General features: G+C 55.7%; 1 protein-coding gene across 1 annotated transcript in view; it reads right to left on the bottom strand.

The window, feature by feature from the left end:
* SH3PXD2A (SH3 and PX domains 2A) overlaps positions 1–16684 on the bottom strand; it is a 230524-nt gene that overhangs the window by 66510 nt on the left and 147330 nt on the right. Inside the window, 1 exon segment of the mRNA XM_026494048.4 lies at positions 16253–16281. Within this exon segment, the coding sequence (XP_026349833.1) occupies positions 16253–16281 (29 nt within the window).

The raw sequence follows: 16684 nt of genomic DNA, 5'->3' as shown, positions 1-16684 counted from the left end.
TTGGGCAGGCAGGGGGGAGCAGGACAGGAAAAAAATCCCTCAGCCTCTGGAAACTGAGCCCCACTGCTAAGTGTGGAACAACCCAAGCTCATGCCCACCCCTGCACCCCCCATAAGCAGGCCTTCCCTTCGCTCTCCAAAGGAAAATGGGAAGTGGACCAGAAACGAGCCTGTCTTTTTAAAAACATGATTTATTTCCCAGTCTCCTGGATCTGCAGAATTAATCCAGTTCCGCTGCTCCCACCCCAAATCTCTCTTCACTTTGGAGTGCCTTGTCTCCAGCCCACCCGAGCAAGCCCTCTCCTAGGGTGGGAAGGCCACCCCCCCCCCCCAGCATCCTTACAATGAACAGAGGAGAGACCCTGGCTCACAAACCCTGGCCCTCCAGCCAGGAGGCAGACAAGACTGCTGGCTGCGGGCTGGGAAAGCAGAGACAGAGGGACGGGATGAGGGAGCACGGAGCAGGCACAGCCAAGTGAGCAGCTGTGACCGACTGCTTCCTGCCCTCCCATTGTCGTCACCCCCCCCCCCCCCGTGACATAACCGAGGGCCCTACAGAGCAGGGTCGGGGCAGTGGAAAGTGAGGGGTGCCAGACTGGGAATCTGCACAACTGGTTTGGCTGAAAACCAGCTCTGTGACCTGGGGCAAGTGGCTCAACTTCTCTGAGCCTCCATGCTCACATCCCTAAAATCCAGCATTTGCACCTAGCAACAGCCAAGGCCCTGTGTGATGTTCTAACTCTCCCAGCAGAAACCTGCTAGTCTCCATAACGCAAGTGCTCCACAGCTGAAATGAATCTTTCTAGAGAAATAGACCACCTTTCTTTCCAGGGAAAACCACTTAAACACATGCTCAATATATGGAAACTCAAGTGAAAAAAAAAAAGCAATTAATTCAAGAGGCACAGAGGGCAGAGAACTGAGGCAAGAATTCTTTTAAAATCTCGTTTCTTTTGCTTACCCTGCCACTCAGCTGCCTGATCCTGGGGCATTTAGCCCTTTCTCTGGGCCTCTTTCCTTCTGTACAATGGGGATAAAAATACTTACCTCCTCTTCTTTGTAGGAGTGCAATGGCCTAATGCCTGTGGAAGGTTTTGGAGGGGGAGGAACGAGGCCCCTGGGACAGAGAGAGGGAGTGGGTGATGGGGACAAGCTGGTGACTGCAGCAGTGTGTGCTGGGAGGCAGGAGGCGTGGAGAGGCCCCTCCCTTGGCCTTCCCACAGCACGCCCATCCCCCCTGCACAGAGAGATGAGCCAGAATCCAGGCTCTGAGAAAACCAGGTGCCTGCAGCTCCTGGCCAAATACGGTGACCGAGGATACTTCTGAGATGCTGAACCTGCTTCTTGTCAGGTCCAGGTGATTATGAGAAATCACATAACAGTCGCACAGGTGCCCCTGACTTGAAGGAACCCCCAAACAAGAGACACCCAAATACTACGTAAAAACACACCTGGACAGAGCGAAGTTCGCAAAGGGACTGGTTCCTAATATGGTTTCTTTTAACCTTGAGTAACTCCAGAGCAGTGAAAAGTGGGTTCGATTTGCCCAAATCTAGTCTCAAACCATGCTTCCAGGAATCCTTCCCTGGTGTAAAGCAGGTCCCACCCATTCAAGCTAATAAATCCAGAGTGGGCTGCGAGCCCAGGTGGGAGAGACAGGAGAACAGCCAGCAGCACAAACTCCTCGGAGAACGAAAGCCAAGCAAGAGCTCAGGAGACCAAGGGCAGGGTCACTCACCTCACCGGCCTCCACAGCTCAAGCCCAGGGCGGGGAGGGGGAGGGGGCCTGGGAGGGGAGGAGAAGCAGGGACCCTGCCAGGGGCCCCGAATGGAATGAACACCCCCGTCTTTTCCGCGTCCTTCCATTTTTCCAGATCTCAGTGTCCTTGAGCCCTCAAGACCTCCCCCTCCTTGGGAATTCTATTGTTCTTCCTTCACTGCAGCGTGGAACGGGGTTCTGGAGAGCTGCTGGAGCCTAGTCTTTCCTCCCCTTTGATACAACTAAACTTTGCCCAGGGCTAGATTTCTTGGGTTTCCTATAGGTTCCGCGTTTCTTTTCCTTTTTTCACTAAGCCACGGGGAAACGCAGCCTCTGCTTTCAGGCCATTGGTGAACTACGGGCTGCGAGCTGCGCACTGATCGCTCTGCCAGTTACCGGCTGTAGCAGGAGGGGCTGGCTTGGCCAGAGTGGAGCGCAGCCCCTGTCACCGGCGTGAAGGAGCTCCGATCTTTAGAGCAGCCCTCCAGGGCTAACAGTCCTTCGCAAAGAATAGCTCCTTTACAAAGAAGTCAGAGTTCGGTCTACGTGATATATTCACTTGAGGGGGCCGCAAATAGGTCCAGAAAAAGCATGGCACGAATTAAGATGGCTAAGAATGAAAACAAGCAATAATTCAAACATGGATTCCAATCCGAAGCCACACGGGTGCGAGTTGGGTAGCGTGAACGATGGTGAGGCGTGCGCGCTCCCAGCTCCCACTCACAGTCAACTCCATGCACCTGATCCAGGGTGAGCGGCAGCCTCCAGCTCATCAGAAATACTGAGGGCATGAAAAAAAAAATCATACTCCTGGATCGTAGCAGTGAGGGGTTAATGTGGCAGCTCAGACCCCTGGCCCTGCCTCCTACTCTCACAGCCTCCAAAGCGGGGCTTGCTTCAGGTGCATGTGACCCAGGCTGTCCCCACAGGGCCCCACGCTGAGAAGGGCCCTGTGCTCAGTTTAATGCTCTTCTGTCCCTCATCTGAAATCTTGAATCATTTATGAACAAGAGGCCCCATAATTATGTAGCTGGTCCTGCCTAGGGCCTGAGGTTTCAGGGCCACAGAACTCTGAGCTGAATAAACAGAAGTACTCAAGAATAAATTGAGTAGGGCTGGATTTCTGATGCGTATCATCTTGACGACAGAAGGCAAATCCTAAGTGGGAAGACCGGCCATTTTCTGTCTCCAGGTCCTGTCCCCACCAAAATCTCTGGCTTCTTGGGGGTATCCCAAAGGCTAGAAGGAGCATGCGGGGACTCAGGACCAGAGAGGGCAAGAAATTTGCCTAAGATCACACAGCAAGGGAGTGGCAGGGCTGGGGCTAGAAAAATTATACCAGTTCCCACTTCCTAACACTCATGCTAGGCGCTGCACTCAACATTTTCTGAGCGCTAGTTTAATGCTTATAACAAGCTGTATTTTACAGATGCACAAAGTGAGGCTCTTCCCAAGGCCCAACAGTAAGACTCGAGCCAGACTTGAGCCCAGGCAGGCCGGCTGGCTGGGAATTGGGAACAAAGGGGCCTAAAATAGGGGACTTCATTCTCTGGATTCTCCCCTGCCATTGCCCAAGGGAGGCTCATTATTTCTGTTGGGCTTCCCTTTGTACATGCAGCCACGTTCCTACTCATTTTGCTCTCAATAAGAAGGGGTCTGCCTCCTTCCCCAGGAGCTGCCTTTCCCGGAATCCAGAGTCTGCGTGGGGGCAGCCCAACCCCGGGCAGGAATGTACTACTGACCCTCGGGCCACCGAGCTGTGCAGTCAGAGAACAGTCAGTTTCCCTGCTCAGGTGGGGAATGGGGTGGGGTGGGGGCTGGGGCTGTGCCTGGAGCCCTTCCATAGTCCCTCAGGGACTGGGTCCGAGGGCGCCCATCTAGGCCAGGGCCGGGGCGGCCAAGATAGCCCAGCACCAATGGGTGTGGGCAGAGGGGCCATGGATGCCTCCGGGAGCTTTGCGGCTGCCCAGAAGGGGCTGCCCTGCCAGAGGGTGGCAGGCAGATCTGTTGTTGAAAAGACCCAACGCATCCCGGTTAAAGACAGGTGCTGTGGTTAGTCAGAAGAGCCATGGGTGGGCAGAGGACAGAGGGGTGCCAGGTGGGGAGGCCAGCGGGGTTCCGAGCCCCACTCCCAGCAGCTGCTGCCTGACCCCACCGCAGCCCCTTGAGCTGGGTCTCCCTCTCAGTTCTCAGGTTCTCACCTCGCCCCACGCTGGGGCAGTGGTGTGCGGAAAAGAGACAAACTTAACACTGTTCCGAGTTCCAGGATCCCAGCCACCTCCCCACTCCCTGGGGTGGTCTGCCTTGGTGGTCCTCTCCCACTTACTGGGATATCCCCCTCCCATTCCCCCACCCACCAGCTCCCCCAGCCGAAGCCAGGATCTGTGAGGATGAGGCAGCAGCAGAAACAGGGGCCAGCGAAGCAGGATGAGGTGAGGAGCTGCTGGGTCCCCAGATCCCCAGCCCCCCAGGCCCCCATCCTATGGTCCGTCTGTCTCCCTGGCTCAGTCTCCACGATCGAGTGAGTGATGGAGATCAAGAGCAATGGACCCAGGACCAACATTCCCATCCCAGGGCTACAAACAGTGCAGCGTCTTGTTTTCTCCAGACTGGACTCTTGCGATCCGATTATCAGGGAATCAACTACCAGTAACTGAATGAGCATCTACGGCGTGCACAGCAGGGCGCCCCTGGCTATGACAAACTGACTCTCTACCATCTGTCTCCAAGCTTGGGGCCCAGGCGCTCCTGTCTGTGTCAGGGGTCACGGGGGTCTGGGAGGGAGGCAGTGTGGCTCCCTTACCCAATTGCCTGGCACCTCAAGTGCATCCTCACTTCCCCAGGGCTGCCCAGACCCAACCAGAGGGCAGGTGGAGGCCAGCACAGCAGGCTGCCTCAGGTGGGGCCTGGGGGGGGGGGCGACGAAGCAGGGACAAGTCCCAAAGGCCTCATGTCTGTGATGAGACCCTCCCCTGGGGCAGGACTCACAACGCCTCGGCTGGTATCTGGGGGGACACTGCTATCAACTGGAACAGGACGCGGGTGGGGCTGAGGGGGCAGGGGCTAGGGGCAGAGTTCACTCCTGAACTGAGGCTGAGGCTGACCTGCTTTCCAAGGTCTACCGGCCTCGCTCATCTTGCCCTGTGCAGGATCTCTGTATTGTTCAGTGACCGTGCCAGCTGGCTCCAGTGCTGGCTAGCTCTGGAGTCCTAGCAAGTCAATGGCACATAGTAGGTGCTTAATCAAAATTTGTTGAGTCTCTCCAATCAGATCTGAAGTTCCTTCAGACTCTTAACCCTGCCAGCATCCTCACAGCACCCGAACATAGGAGGTGGTGTGCAATAAATCTTCAGTGGCTGATGGAAGGATGCATACTCATTACACTCTGTCCCAAGGGCCTTGTGGGGAAACTGAGGCCCGGCTTTCCCCACTGCCCTGGGATTCCTCTTGGCACCCCGGGCCCTGCATATTCTCTAGTCCAAGTTTTGCCCCTTGAGCCACATACAGGCCTTCTCAGGCCAGGATAAGACCCTGAGCCTCGCTTGTGCTGGGCAGACAGGCTCACGGAAAGGCCCCCCCAGGCCGAGCAGAACATCCCTGGAAGGCTCTGGTCCAGAATCTGCTGTAAAGCCCTTCAAAGAGATTATTTAAAAAATGTATCCATAACCAATATGGTCTACGGCAAGACGGATGCTGCAAGAAATGGGAGACTGAGCAAGAACAGGCTTATCTATGATGTCCGCTGGGAGCAAGGCTCAGCACGGCTGGGAGCAGCCCCCCATGGTGTGTGCCCACAACCCCTGGGCCTCTCCGCACCCCCATCCCTCTCTTGCTCTCCATGGGTCTGGACCAATCCCCTGAGCCCTCAGATGCCACGTAAACCGAGCAGTGTGAGTGTGCGTATGCGTGTGCGTGTCTGTGTGTGTCTGTGTGCCTGCCTGCGCACATCACTGCTTGGGAAATCCCCACATCTGGTTCACACGTGACCGAGCTATTCCCAGAAGGCACAACTGGGAGGGCCTGGAGGACAGCGGAAGGTCAGGAGTGTGTGAGCTCTCTGGGGAGCACAGAGTTAACCCTTTGGCACCAGAGCTCGGGATCTCTGGCTAATGCTGGGCTTCTCTCCCCACCAGGAGAAGCCAGGAGGGAGACTGGTGCCCTGAGGGCCCTGTCCTGGCTCATCACAGAAGGGTGGGAAAATGGTCTTCACCTGCAATATGAAAGGCCTGCTTCTTCCTCTGTCCTGTCAATGATGGTCAATCATCAACCACTGCAGAGACTCCCTGGCTGGAGAGTCCTTCTCCAACAGAGATCAGTCTGTTAATCAGACAATGAGCACCTCTGGGTGCTGGGCACCTGGCTAGGGCGAGCATGGCCCTGGAATTGTATGCTCCGCTCACAGGCAAGGACAGGGGTCCCCAGGAGACAGCTGGAAGCCAGAGGCCTCCTGATGGTAAGGAAAGGGTCAGAGGTGGCCCGTGGGACGAGTTCTCTCCAGCCCAGGAACACGGATTAATTTTATAATTAGAACTTTTTAAGCTTCAACGGTATGAGCGAGCGAGTGGCCATCCGTGACAGGGTCTCTGACTTAGCGCCACCCACTAGCTACTGCGGGGATATGGAGGACGAGCCTCAGCCCAGTGTAGAAGACGTGGCACCGCGAATGCTGAGACTGGCCAGATGTCCTCTGTACGGCCGCTCTCCCTCTTTTCCAGGCTGACTCATTTAAAAACCTCAGTGAACCGGGGTAGAAAACCTTGCTCGGCACCCCCAGGCAGGGCTGTGTGCCTCCCACGTGCAGGCTCCTTTGCGCTCGGCCCCACCCCCACCACCGCACTTGGACGTTGTATTGTAACTGCTGTTGACTTTCCTATCTCCTCCACCCAACTGACAGTTCTGAGGACAGGGACCTCATCCTACCCATCTTGGTACCCCACTGCTTCCACGGCAAGGCCTGGCGGAGCGGGTGTGCGGATGTTCGCTGGAGAACTCCACGAGGCGGGCATGGCAGAGCCAGTGAGGTCAGCTACAGGTCTGGCAGGCACCAGCTGCTCCCAGAAGGGGAGTCTAGGACCAGCATCCCTTCCGAAACCGGCTTCCTATTGATTTGGCCTATAAGGGCACCCCCCCCCCCCACTCTGCTGCCCTTGCCTGCCCCGGGGGAGAGCTGCCACAGTGTCCACGAAGCTTATACTTAGAGCAGAGAGAGCAACCAAGGTCATCAGTGAAGCTGAGGAAAAGGCCCTCTTCAGCACAACCCCGTGGTCAAATGCGAGTGAGAGGTGGTGGAGGGTTCTTAGCACCACGGGGCTCTAGGGAGGGACGGTGCAGGGCAGGGAGCTGACAGACCACAAGAACTTGTCCTGTCCTGAAGGATCTGCCTCGAGGGTGTCCCGTCGGCATGTTTGCTCCCTTTCCCCCAGGGGGCCACTGCCAACGTACAAAGAGAGTCTTTGTTTGGCCTCTAGTCCCAAGTCCATCATCACAGCTTTATAAGGACCTCACCCTCCTGGCGGGGTCACTTACGCACCCAACCCTGACCCGGATCCAACACAAGGGGAAAGGCAGCCCCCACATTCCTGCGGGGTTTCCTCCAACACTGCACCCGTTAACCAAAAGCAGCGTTGGGGGAAGCATCGCGCAGAGGTGACGGCTCTTCCTTTTGAACACGGGGACTTGAAGGGACCTTGACATGGTCCAGTTTCCCGTACAAGACTCCAGTTCTAACCTTAACAAAAACATCTTCGTCCCAGCTGCCTGGGTCACGTGTGGCAATGACAAGATCCAGGGGGCAAAGCAGAAAGAGTCAGGGAAAAACGCTTTTTTTTTCCCCCTGCAAATGTCTAATTTTTACTGAAACTTTGGAAAATTTTTCTTTGCCTTCACATTTCAGAACTGACCAATTATATAAAAAGGCCGTGAGCCAACTAAGTTACACATGCCACATTTCTGTTTCTAAACAAAGTAACCCAAGATCAGAAAACGGCGCTAAAACAATAAGTAATGCACATTTCCCCCAAATCTTTGTTTTTCCACTGGCTTCATCATTACTGGAAATGCTGCCTCTTCTGTCACATGCCTATAAACCAAAAAGCTGAAGTGAGGAACACATTATTTTCTGGCCGAGGGCTGCGGTGGGAAGCATTTCTTTGCTGGACCACAATGTGGGTGATTCCCACCCCCAAGAAGACAACCTTGTGGAAAGAAAAGGCAGACGGAGTCTCGTCACTGCCTCCTATGAGGCCAGGAGGGAGGCCAGTGCTGGGGCAGGCTCCTGGGCTGTTGTCCAAGCCCAGACTGCTGGGCCAGTGCTCTGTCCTCCCACAGGTCCCCCTTCCCCTTGGTTGCCCATCCTCTCCCCCACTTGGGAGACAGCTGAGTGACCCTCAGGGCCAGCCCCGCCAATCCCCGCACTTCACGAGGGTGCCAGTCCTCGGGCAGCCTCACTGCCTGTCTGCCCCGAATACCACCATCAACCCACAAGGATGACCCATCTCAGATTCAACCCTGGCTTGATCTCAGAATCCCTGGAGAGCCCATCAGCACGAATTTCCAGGCCCCAGCCGCAGAAAGGCTGATTCAGCAGGTCTGGGCAGGGCCTGGGAACTTACACTTCAGTGAGCAGGCTGAGAGCACCTCCAGCCTTTTACCTGCTGTTCAATTCAGGACCATCTTCCTACTTTCCCAGCAGAGGAAGCTGGGAGACAGCAGCGAGGAGCGGAGAGAGGCTAAGTACACAGGGCCAAGGGCGGCCAGGCTAGCTGGGGGTGGGGCAGGGGATGCCAGGAGCCCTTGGCCTACCTGCCTACCTGGGCTCCGTGTCCAGGCCAGTAGGGCACTGGGTCCATGCGGCCTTCGGCGGGGGGGAGGGGAGGCGGAGACACACACGTGAGCAGCGTGCTCCCTCTCTCCATCCTATCGCTGCCACATGGGCTGCCTGCGGAGCTGCCAGATCAATCAGCCTCCTTTCATTTCCAATTAGTTGACTTTGAACTTCGGGGGTGACATCAGGCTGAGGACCCAAAGCCACGAAAATAAGAATTGTTTAAACGCCAGCCCCGGTGAGATGTGCCAGAAGGCAATGCCTTCACGAGACACGTTCACTCTTGGAACGGGCCGTTGGAGGGGCCAGGAATGTCTTGGCCGTGTTCGCCAAGCAGCCGGGGCCTTTCTCACTGAGGATGGGTGGCTCGGGTAGACAAGAAAGCCTTGGAAATTGCTTTGAAAAGTCTTGCTGATCGATCGTCTCCAAAGCTCCCTTTCCAGACTCACCCCTTGTCATCCCCTCTCCCAGACCTCCCTCCACTCCCACCGGGCTGAACACCTCTCCTTACTTCAAATTCCTCACCCTGATTTCAGCCTCTGAGTCCTCGCTCACGCCTGGCCCTCCCACCGGGCAGCTGCCCACCCCTCTGCTCATCCCCAGCCTCCCCCATCTTGCCTAGCCCTGTCCCCTTCTGGTTGACTCCCACAGCTTGGAGATCGCAACCTATCCTGTCTTGCATTCGTTAATGAGTCCCTGACAATATCCTGCTTTCTTCAGTTGAACCGGGAGCTCTATGGGGCCAGGGATAGCAATCACTTAAGAGAAATGAGAGCCTCAAGGAGAGCTGCCCTTTGGAGGGGAGTGAAAGTGGCTGCTGTCTGCTGTGTCTCTGTCCCCCTCCTCCTGTGGCTGGTGAACAGGTCAGGCCTGGGGCCAGGATAGGGCCTGGCTCTGCTCTTTGCCCTACGGGGGGCTTCATCTTGGGGGAGGACAGCCCCAGAGGCCTTAAAGACCCACTTTCTCTGCATTGTAATGGCCCCACTCACACCTCTGCCTAGCTCCATGGCCTGGTGGCAGTGTGACCAGCAGGAGACCAGCTCTGCCCACTCCCACCTGGGATAGGTGGAGCCCCTCTCTTAAGGGCTTCCCCTACAGGAGGAGGGTAGACAAACTTTTTATAGTAGCCAGTCCTTATGGGCTTTAAGCAAATCCACACTCTACCTTCTCCTGTCTGATTGAGAGGGCTCGCTTCTTGGAGGAGGGCAAATAGCAAAGCCAGGATCTCTCCTGCTTGAGAGCTGGATACCTATGGGACTGCCTCCTATTCATAATAAAAATGGCTTAACCCTTAGCGAGCATTTACTGTGCCAGGCAGGGTCCTGGAGTTAACATTTCATAGGTAGTAACTCGTATTCAAGCCTCAAACAACCTGATGAATCATCATTCCCATTTCACAGACAAGGAAACTGAGGCAAGGAAGTTAAGGACTCGCCTAAGACCACACAGCTGGCAAGGCTGGGACATGAAACCAAGCACTCTGGCTCCAGAATCTGGGTCCTTAACTCTACGAACGACTCCGCAGTGGCTGGGTCTAGTTTCTATCTCCTCTGAGACAGGCCTTGGGCTTGGAAAATGAAAATAAATGCTTCAAGCAGGTCTTTAAACTCATGGACCAAAGGTAAGACCAACTTCTCCCCTCCTTCCAGAATCTATCAATACTGAAACTGTAACAGTGGCAGCGGCTATCATTGGGAGCTCGCTCTGTGCCAGATCCTTACATTTAATGAGACAGATACTATTTTTACCCTCATTTTCCATAAGGGGGCATGAGGGTCAGAGGTTAGGCAACCTGCCAGTCACAGAGCAAACACACAGTAGAGCTGGGCTTCCAACCCTGTCTGTCTGATGCCAAAACCTGAACTCTTATCTTCAAGCAACATGCTTCTGTGCCCACCACAGAACACAGATCTCATTAACTCCGTCCAGTAATGCAGATTTTATGATCAGTAAAATGGAAGTCGGACTGAACTCACCAATTTTCCAAGGAAAAGTATAAAGTAAACAGGATTTCAGGAGGAACATCAACACTTGCCCCAAAGAACAAACTTGCAACACTCTTGAGTAACCTCATTTGCGTTTAAACGAACCGCAGCTCCTCACAGGACTGCTGGATGGGATGGGGCATTGGGCCCTCTGCCTGGCAACAAGCCAGGGCCAAGAGGAAACCGCAGGATCCGTGGCCGCCTGCCCCCCCTGGCGGCGAAACTCGGAACTCCACAGCCGGACTGGGGAGTAGCGCAGCTTCCCGAAATGGGAGTGCGGCCTTGGGTCTTCAGGTCTGAAGAGCGCCCTCCGCTCTGGGGAGCCTGCTTCAGCCCCCTCTCAGCTCGTCGAGGAAGCAGCACCACTGGCAACAGGGCCTCCCTTCCACCAGTTTCGAAGCCCCCTCACTGCCTCACCTCCTGGGACCCTCTGCACTTGGCAGCAGGCGGCTGCTCTGACAGCTCCATTTTACAGGTGTTTCAGGTGTCAGCCTGGCTAGGCTACAGTTCCCAGTTACCGCACCACTCACTACTCTAGGTGTTGCTGTGGAAGGTATTCTGCAAATGTGACAAAGTCCATAATTAGTTTATTTTGAGTAAGATTATTCTAGCTACTTTGCAGGGGGTGGGTGCTGAGTCGATCAGCTGGAAGGACTGGAGGGCAGAGCCGAGGCTTCATGGGGTAGGAAATTTCACCTGCAGACTATGCAGCTGGCCTCCCCTTGGACCTCGGACTTGCAAAGCCAGTCCTCACCATCGCCAATTCCTTGTAAGAAATCTCTTGATGCATAGCTCCCCCTGGTTCTGTTTCTCTAGTTGAGCCCCGACCAATACAACAGAACAGTGAGGCAGCTGAGCTCAGCTGGAGGGGTCTGCCCAAGGTCACATGATTGGCAAGCGGGGCTGAATGCCGCTCCCCAGCACCCACAGGAACCGCTCTCAGCTTGCACCCAATCATTGAAACCCAGCAATGCTGATGGCAGCTCGCCCTCCATTGCTGCTGGAATTCTAATGACCTCTCACCTATCTCCTCTCCTGGTCCACCTCCACTCACCAGTCAGAAGAATCTGAGATCTAAGTCAGATCATGCCCCCGACCCCGACCCCCGAATCCCTTAGTGGCTCTTCATCTCACTCACAGTGAAAGTCAAAATCCTTGAAATGGCCTGCAAAGCCCTACATGGTAGAGCTGGGGTTCTGTGCTGCTTCCCCCACCCCTAGCTACCTCTCTGCTCTCACTTCCTACCACCTTTCCCTCCACTGTTCTCCACCGCAGTCACAAACCTCCCTGCCATGCCTTGAGCAGGCCAGCATGCTCCCACCCCAGGGCCTTTGCACTGTTTATGCCTTTGGCCCGGACAACTCTTCCTCAGGTACCCATGTCACTTCCTTGCTTCCCCCTAACAGGACATTCTTACATATATACAGTTCATCACCCTAGCAGACTGCAAACTTCTTGAGGACAGAAAGACCCATCCCTGTAACCACAACACCCAACACAGTACCTGGCCTACAGCCGCTGGTGCTCAGTAAGGTCAGCTGAAGTCTCTGGTCTCCAAACAAGCCATGCTCGGTCCTGCTGTCCCACCTTTGCCCAAGTGCTGCCCCTTGATCACCAAAGTCGCCTGTTCTCTGCCCCCAACCAGCAAAATTGCTCCTCTTCCCAGAGAATGTCCCCTGATTTGAGGCTGCAGGGAGCTCTCTGTCCTGACCTGCAGTCTCATCCATGCACGTGCGAGCTCCTTGACCCACTTGCTCATGCAGCCAGCACGAGGGGACCCCTGCAGCAAGGTCTTCCCTCTCAAGGTGGTGGGGCACGGATCATACCCAAGAACACCCACAAGACAGAGTGTGGTCAGTGATGTGCACAGTGAGGGGAGGAGGCAGCTACACACTGGAGAAACGGGGCTTCTCCGAGGTGACAATTAAGCTTCCATGTAAGAGGGGGCAGCTGTGTGAAAAGATCAGAGAACGAGCTTGTTGTGTTTCAGGAACAGAAGGTGAGTGGTACGACAGAGTGGGGGGGCGAGGGGGCATGTTGGGGGGTGGGCAGGCAGAAGAGGGTAGAGCCTGGGGCGGGACAGCAGGCGAGGGGCTAAACCACACAGGGCTCTGTAAACCGGATTAAAGAGCTTATTCTGGGTGGGATGGGGCAATTTAAGCAGAAAAGCATGTGATTTGATACTTGCTTTGAAGAGCTCACCCTAGCTGTGGTGTGGAGAGCAATGTGGAGGGGCAAGGGTGGGAGCAGACAGACCCAGAAGGAGACAGGTCTTCCTGAAGAGAAGGGAGCTTCCAACGCGTCGTGATGGCGGAGGTCGGGTCGGCAGGGGACAGAAAGGGAGGGGTCAAGGGCCACTTCTTAATGCAGGGCCGGAGCCACAGCACGGATGGTGGGTGGGATGGGGAAAATGCGGGGAGGAGCAAGTTCAGCGGAGGGAAGGAAGGAGCAGAGAGAAGTCTGAGGCTACACTGCCTGCCAGTTTCAAGGTCACTGGTCCTGCCTCTTCCAAGAGGCTGTAAGCTGCCTGAGAACTTTCTTGCTGTTGACTCCACCTTCCCCAGGCCTGGCTTCAAGTCTTGGATCTGCACTCAATAAGAGGCCACTCCGAGGAGGAGGAACTGGGGCTTTGGGGACTGCTATGTGGAAAGTGATGACCAGGGAACCGCAACCATGTTCTCCGCGCGCACTGCTGGCTGCAGGGACTCTGGGAAGCTCCGTGAACGTCATTACCGAGCAGGCTGGAGCCCTGATCATGGACTCCGATCCTCACTTTGCCATGGACTGGGGACGGCCACCCTCTCAGAGCCTCAGTGTCTCATCAGTAAAATGGGAATCCCACCACCCATATGCAATGAGCCTCTGGGCAGCAAATGAGAAAAGATGTCAATTTGCCAACCCCTAGGGGATGCTCGATAAATAATAGGAGCTAGCACTTTGGGAGAACTTTCTAGGTTGTAGGCAGTGTTCTAAGCATGCTTACATATATTAGTTTGTACAATCTTCATTATAACCATATGAGGTGTGTATTAGTCAGTGTTCTCCAGAGAAACAGAACAGGATGTGTATATATATAGAGAGAAAGAGATTTATTTTAAGGAATTGGCACACGTGATTATGAGGGCTTGGTGAGCCTAAATCTGATGGGATAGGATGGTAGGCTGGAGACTCGGGGAAGAGTTGCAGTTCAAGTCCAAAGGCAGTCTGGTAGCAGGATTCCTTCTTTTGCGGGGAGGTGGGGGGGAGGTCAGCCTTTGTTCTATTAAACTCTTCAACTGATTGGATGAGGCCAACCCATATTATGGAGGGTAATCTGCTTGACTCGAAGTCCTGTGATTTACATGTTCATCTCATCCAAAAACTGCCTTGACAGAAACATCCAGAACAACGCTTCACCAAGTATCTAAATACTGTGTCCCACCACTGATGCATAAAATTAACCACTACAAGGTGGGTGTGAATATCACCCCAATTTACAGAAGAGCGGACAGACACGAAGAGGGCAAGAAATCTGCCCAAGGTCTCCGAGGAGAAAAGCAAGACTCGATATTGCTGCTGTCTGGCTCCAGAGCTTGCACTTTTAACCATGACACTAAGTGGCCATTATCATAGGCCAACGTAAATTAAATTTCTCTCTCCATCCTTTTCCTGGCCTGAGAGTGGAAGGCAGAGAAACCGGGGGCGGCTTTCCCTGGGGGAAGCAGCCTGGGTGGGGCCCTGCCTAATTTAGGAAGCAGGACAGAACCTGAGCCTTGAAGATGGGGGGTAGGGGGACCTGAGAGGTTATCTGGTCCAGCCCTTGACTTTGTAGAGGGGAAACTAAGGCCCAGAGTAGAGAAGTTACTCACTCAAGATCCCAGGGCTTCAGAAAATACTGATGATGACAAACTTATACTTGTATAGTAGTTATTCTGTCCTAGGGGCTATTCCACATGAACTTATTTATACTGCTACTTGTGAGGCAGATACTATTGTCACCTTTGTAGAAAATGAGGAAACTGAGGCAGAGTTTAGAAACTTGCCTAAGGCACAGCCAGTACACTCTACCTCTGAGGCCTAGGCAAGGTTCTTGGGTGGGGGTGGAGGGGTGCTGTGACAGAACACAATCCCAAGTGTGCCCCTCCTTCCCAGTTCTCCCTCCCGGGGCTCTGACTGCAAGTGACAGCTGGGGCCCATATGCAATATACAATTCCTCAGGTTCCTAATGCAGCCTCCCCCTCCTGTTCACACAGGAAATACCCTTCTGCAACAGTGGGTGGGCAGGCCTCAGACGCCCCCTGCCCAGCTGCCAGGCACGTGCACACACACGTCTCCTCCCACACTAGACACCTCCCAAACAGGGAGGCAAACACACATGAACACAGACTCTAACCGGATACATCCCAACACTGGCACACACACTCAACACCTGTCTGCCCTCAACGGCATACAACCACGAAGACCCACACAGGTCCACACACAACCCCACCCACACACACACCCCCCAGTACATAAACCAAGGCACAACTTTCCTGGTCCCAATAAACATGTAAGCAAGCACCTGTACACACAAAACATACCAACCCGTAAAAGAAACACACACGACATACCATTACACCTGTCCCAATTCACATTCCATCCCTCATACATGGGCACACACACCTCTACTGATCCACAGATCAGTGCACTTCAACAGATTTCTCCCCTCGGGAGCCAGTAACGTGAGCCACGTGTTTATACATACTCCCACATCCCTGGAGGGCCAGAACCCCCAGATGGCTGCTGGTCCCATAACTCACCACCCCCATAAATATGGCCAACACAGATCGCTCCAGTCTGCCGCCCTTCCCCCTGCCCCCAGCCGCCAGACACACAGCACTAACTCCTAGGGACCATCCTCCCCATGAACTATGCGTCACCCACACCCAGGCACCCAGGCGTGTGCAGAACCCCGCCTCCCCCACCCGGAGAGAATCCTTCTCTGACCCCAGCCGACATCGCCCAGCACACAGCGTCTGAAGACTTGCCCCGCCTCTCTCCCTGTCCCCACCCCCTTCGCAAACTCCGGGTGGACCCCTGCACCTGTCAGGCCAATGCCAGGGCGATCGGCCCCCTCGCATCCCGGCCCCTGCTGCCACCACGTAGAGCCCCCATCCCCGTACCAATGAGAAAGCGCTCAGAGCTGGGGAAAAAGAAGGTTTGCGTTGCAGGCTTTAAAAACTCACAGCCACTCAAGTAGGACCCCCTTTTCAATCCAGGATCTCACCTTCTCACCGGGAAAACCCTGCGTCTCTGTTAACCCTCTCATCACCGCCGCACCACCGGAAGGACCCAAGGAGAAGTCACAGCAGTGCCCAGCCATAGGCACCGCAGCCCGCGGCTGGCGGCGGGGGGGGGGGGGGGGAGTAGGATCCGCTGCCAGCGTTGCGGGGGCCCTTCACGAGACACCCCCACACCCTCCCATGCACCCACCCGCATTCCCACGGGGAGAGCCCGGGGAGAGGGGCTCGGTGGGAGAAGAAGGTGTGAGTATCAGAGAGCTTAGGGGCCATGGGCTGGGGAGGGAACACCTGAAGGGAGCACCGCCCCTCGGGACCACGGGCGGCCGGCAAGGACAAGTCCCCAGAAAGTCCTCTGAGGATCGGGGAGGCGTGAGAGCGAAGCGAGAGGGGAGGTTGGAGGAAAAAACGCCCAGAGGCTCCCTTACCTGATTTCCTCTTGGAACTGCCATAGTCCCTGAAAAAGAAGCAACAACAGACAGACATGGTTAGGGCCAGGCAGGGCGCGGGGCTGCTTGGCTGCGGCTGCGGGGCGCCCACCGGCCGGCTGCGGTCGGTCCCCGGCACCACTGCTCATGTGATCCTAGCGGCCCGCGAGCCGCGCGCTCCGCAGCCGCACGCACTGCGCGCCGCGCCCGCCCGCGGGTCCCCCCGCCAGCCCGGCCCCGGGCGCGAGCCGCCGGCCCCGCCCCGCCCCGCCCGCTGCCCGCACCCCTGACCCCGCCCCGGCCGGCCCGACGGGAAGGAGGGGCTCGGTGGGCACCTTCCAGGTCCTCAGCCGGTGGGGGAGGGCGGGGCAGGTCTCACACACTTCGTGAATAGGGAAACTGAGGCCCCGGGCGCCCACTCCCCTCCCCTGC

The sequence above is a fragment of the Ursus arctos genome, unplaced genomic scaffold (genome assembly GCF_023065955.2).
Source record: "Ursus arctos isolate Adak ecotype North America unplaced genomic scaffold, UrsArc2.0 scaffold_7, whole genome shotgun sequence".
Classification (NCBI taxonomy): Eukaryota; Metazoa; Chordata; class Mammalia; order Carnivora; family Ursidae; genus Ursus; species Ursus arctos.
This window is presented reverse-complemented; position numbering and strand designations above follow the sequence as displayed.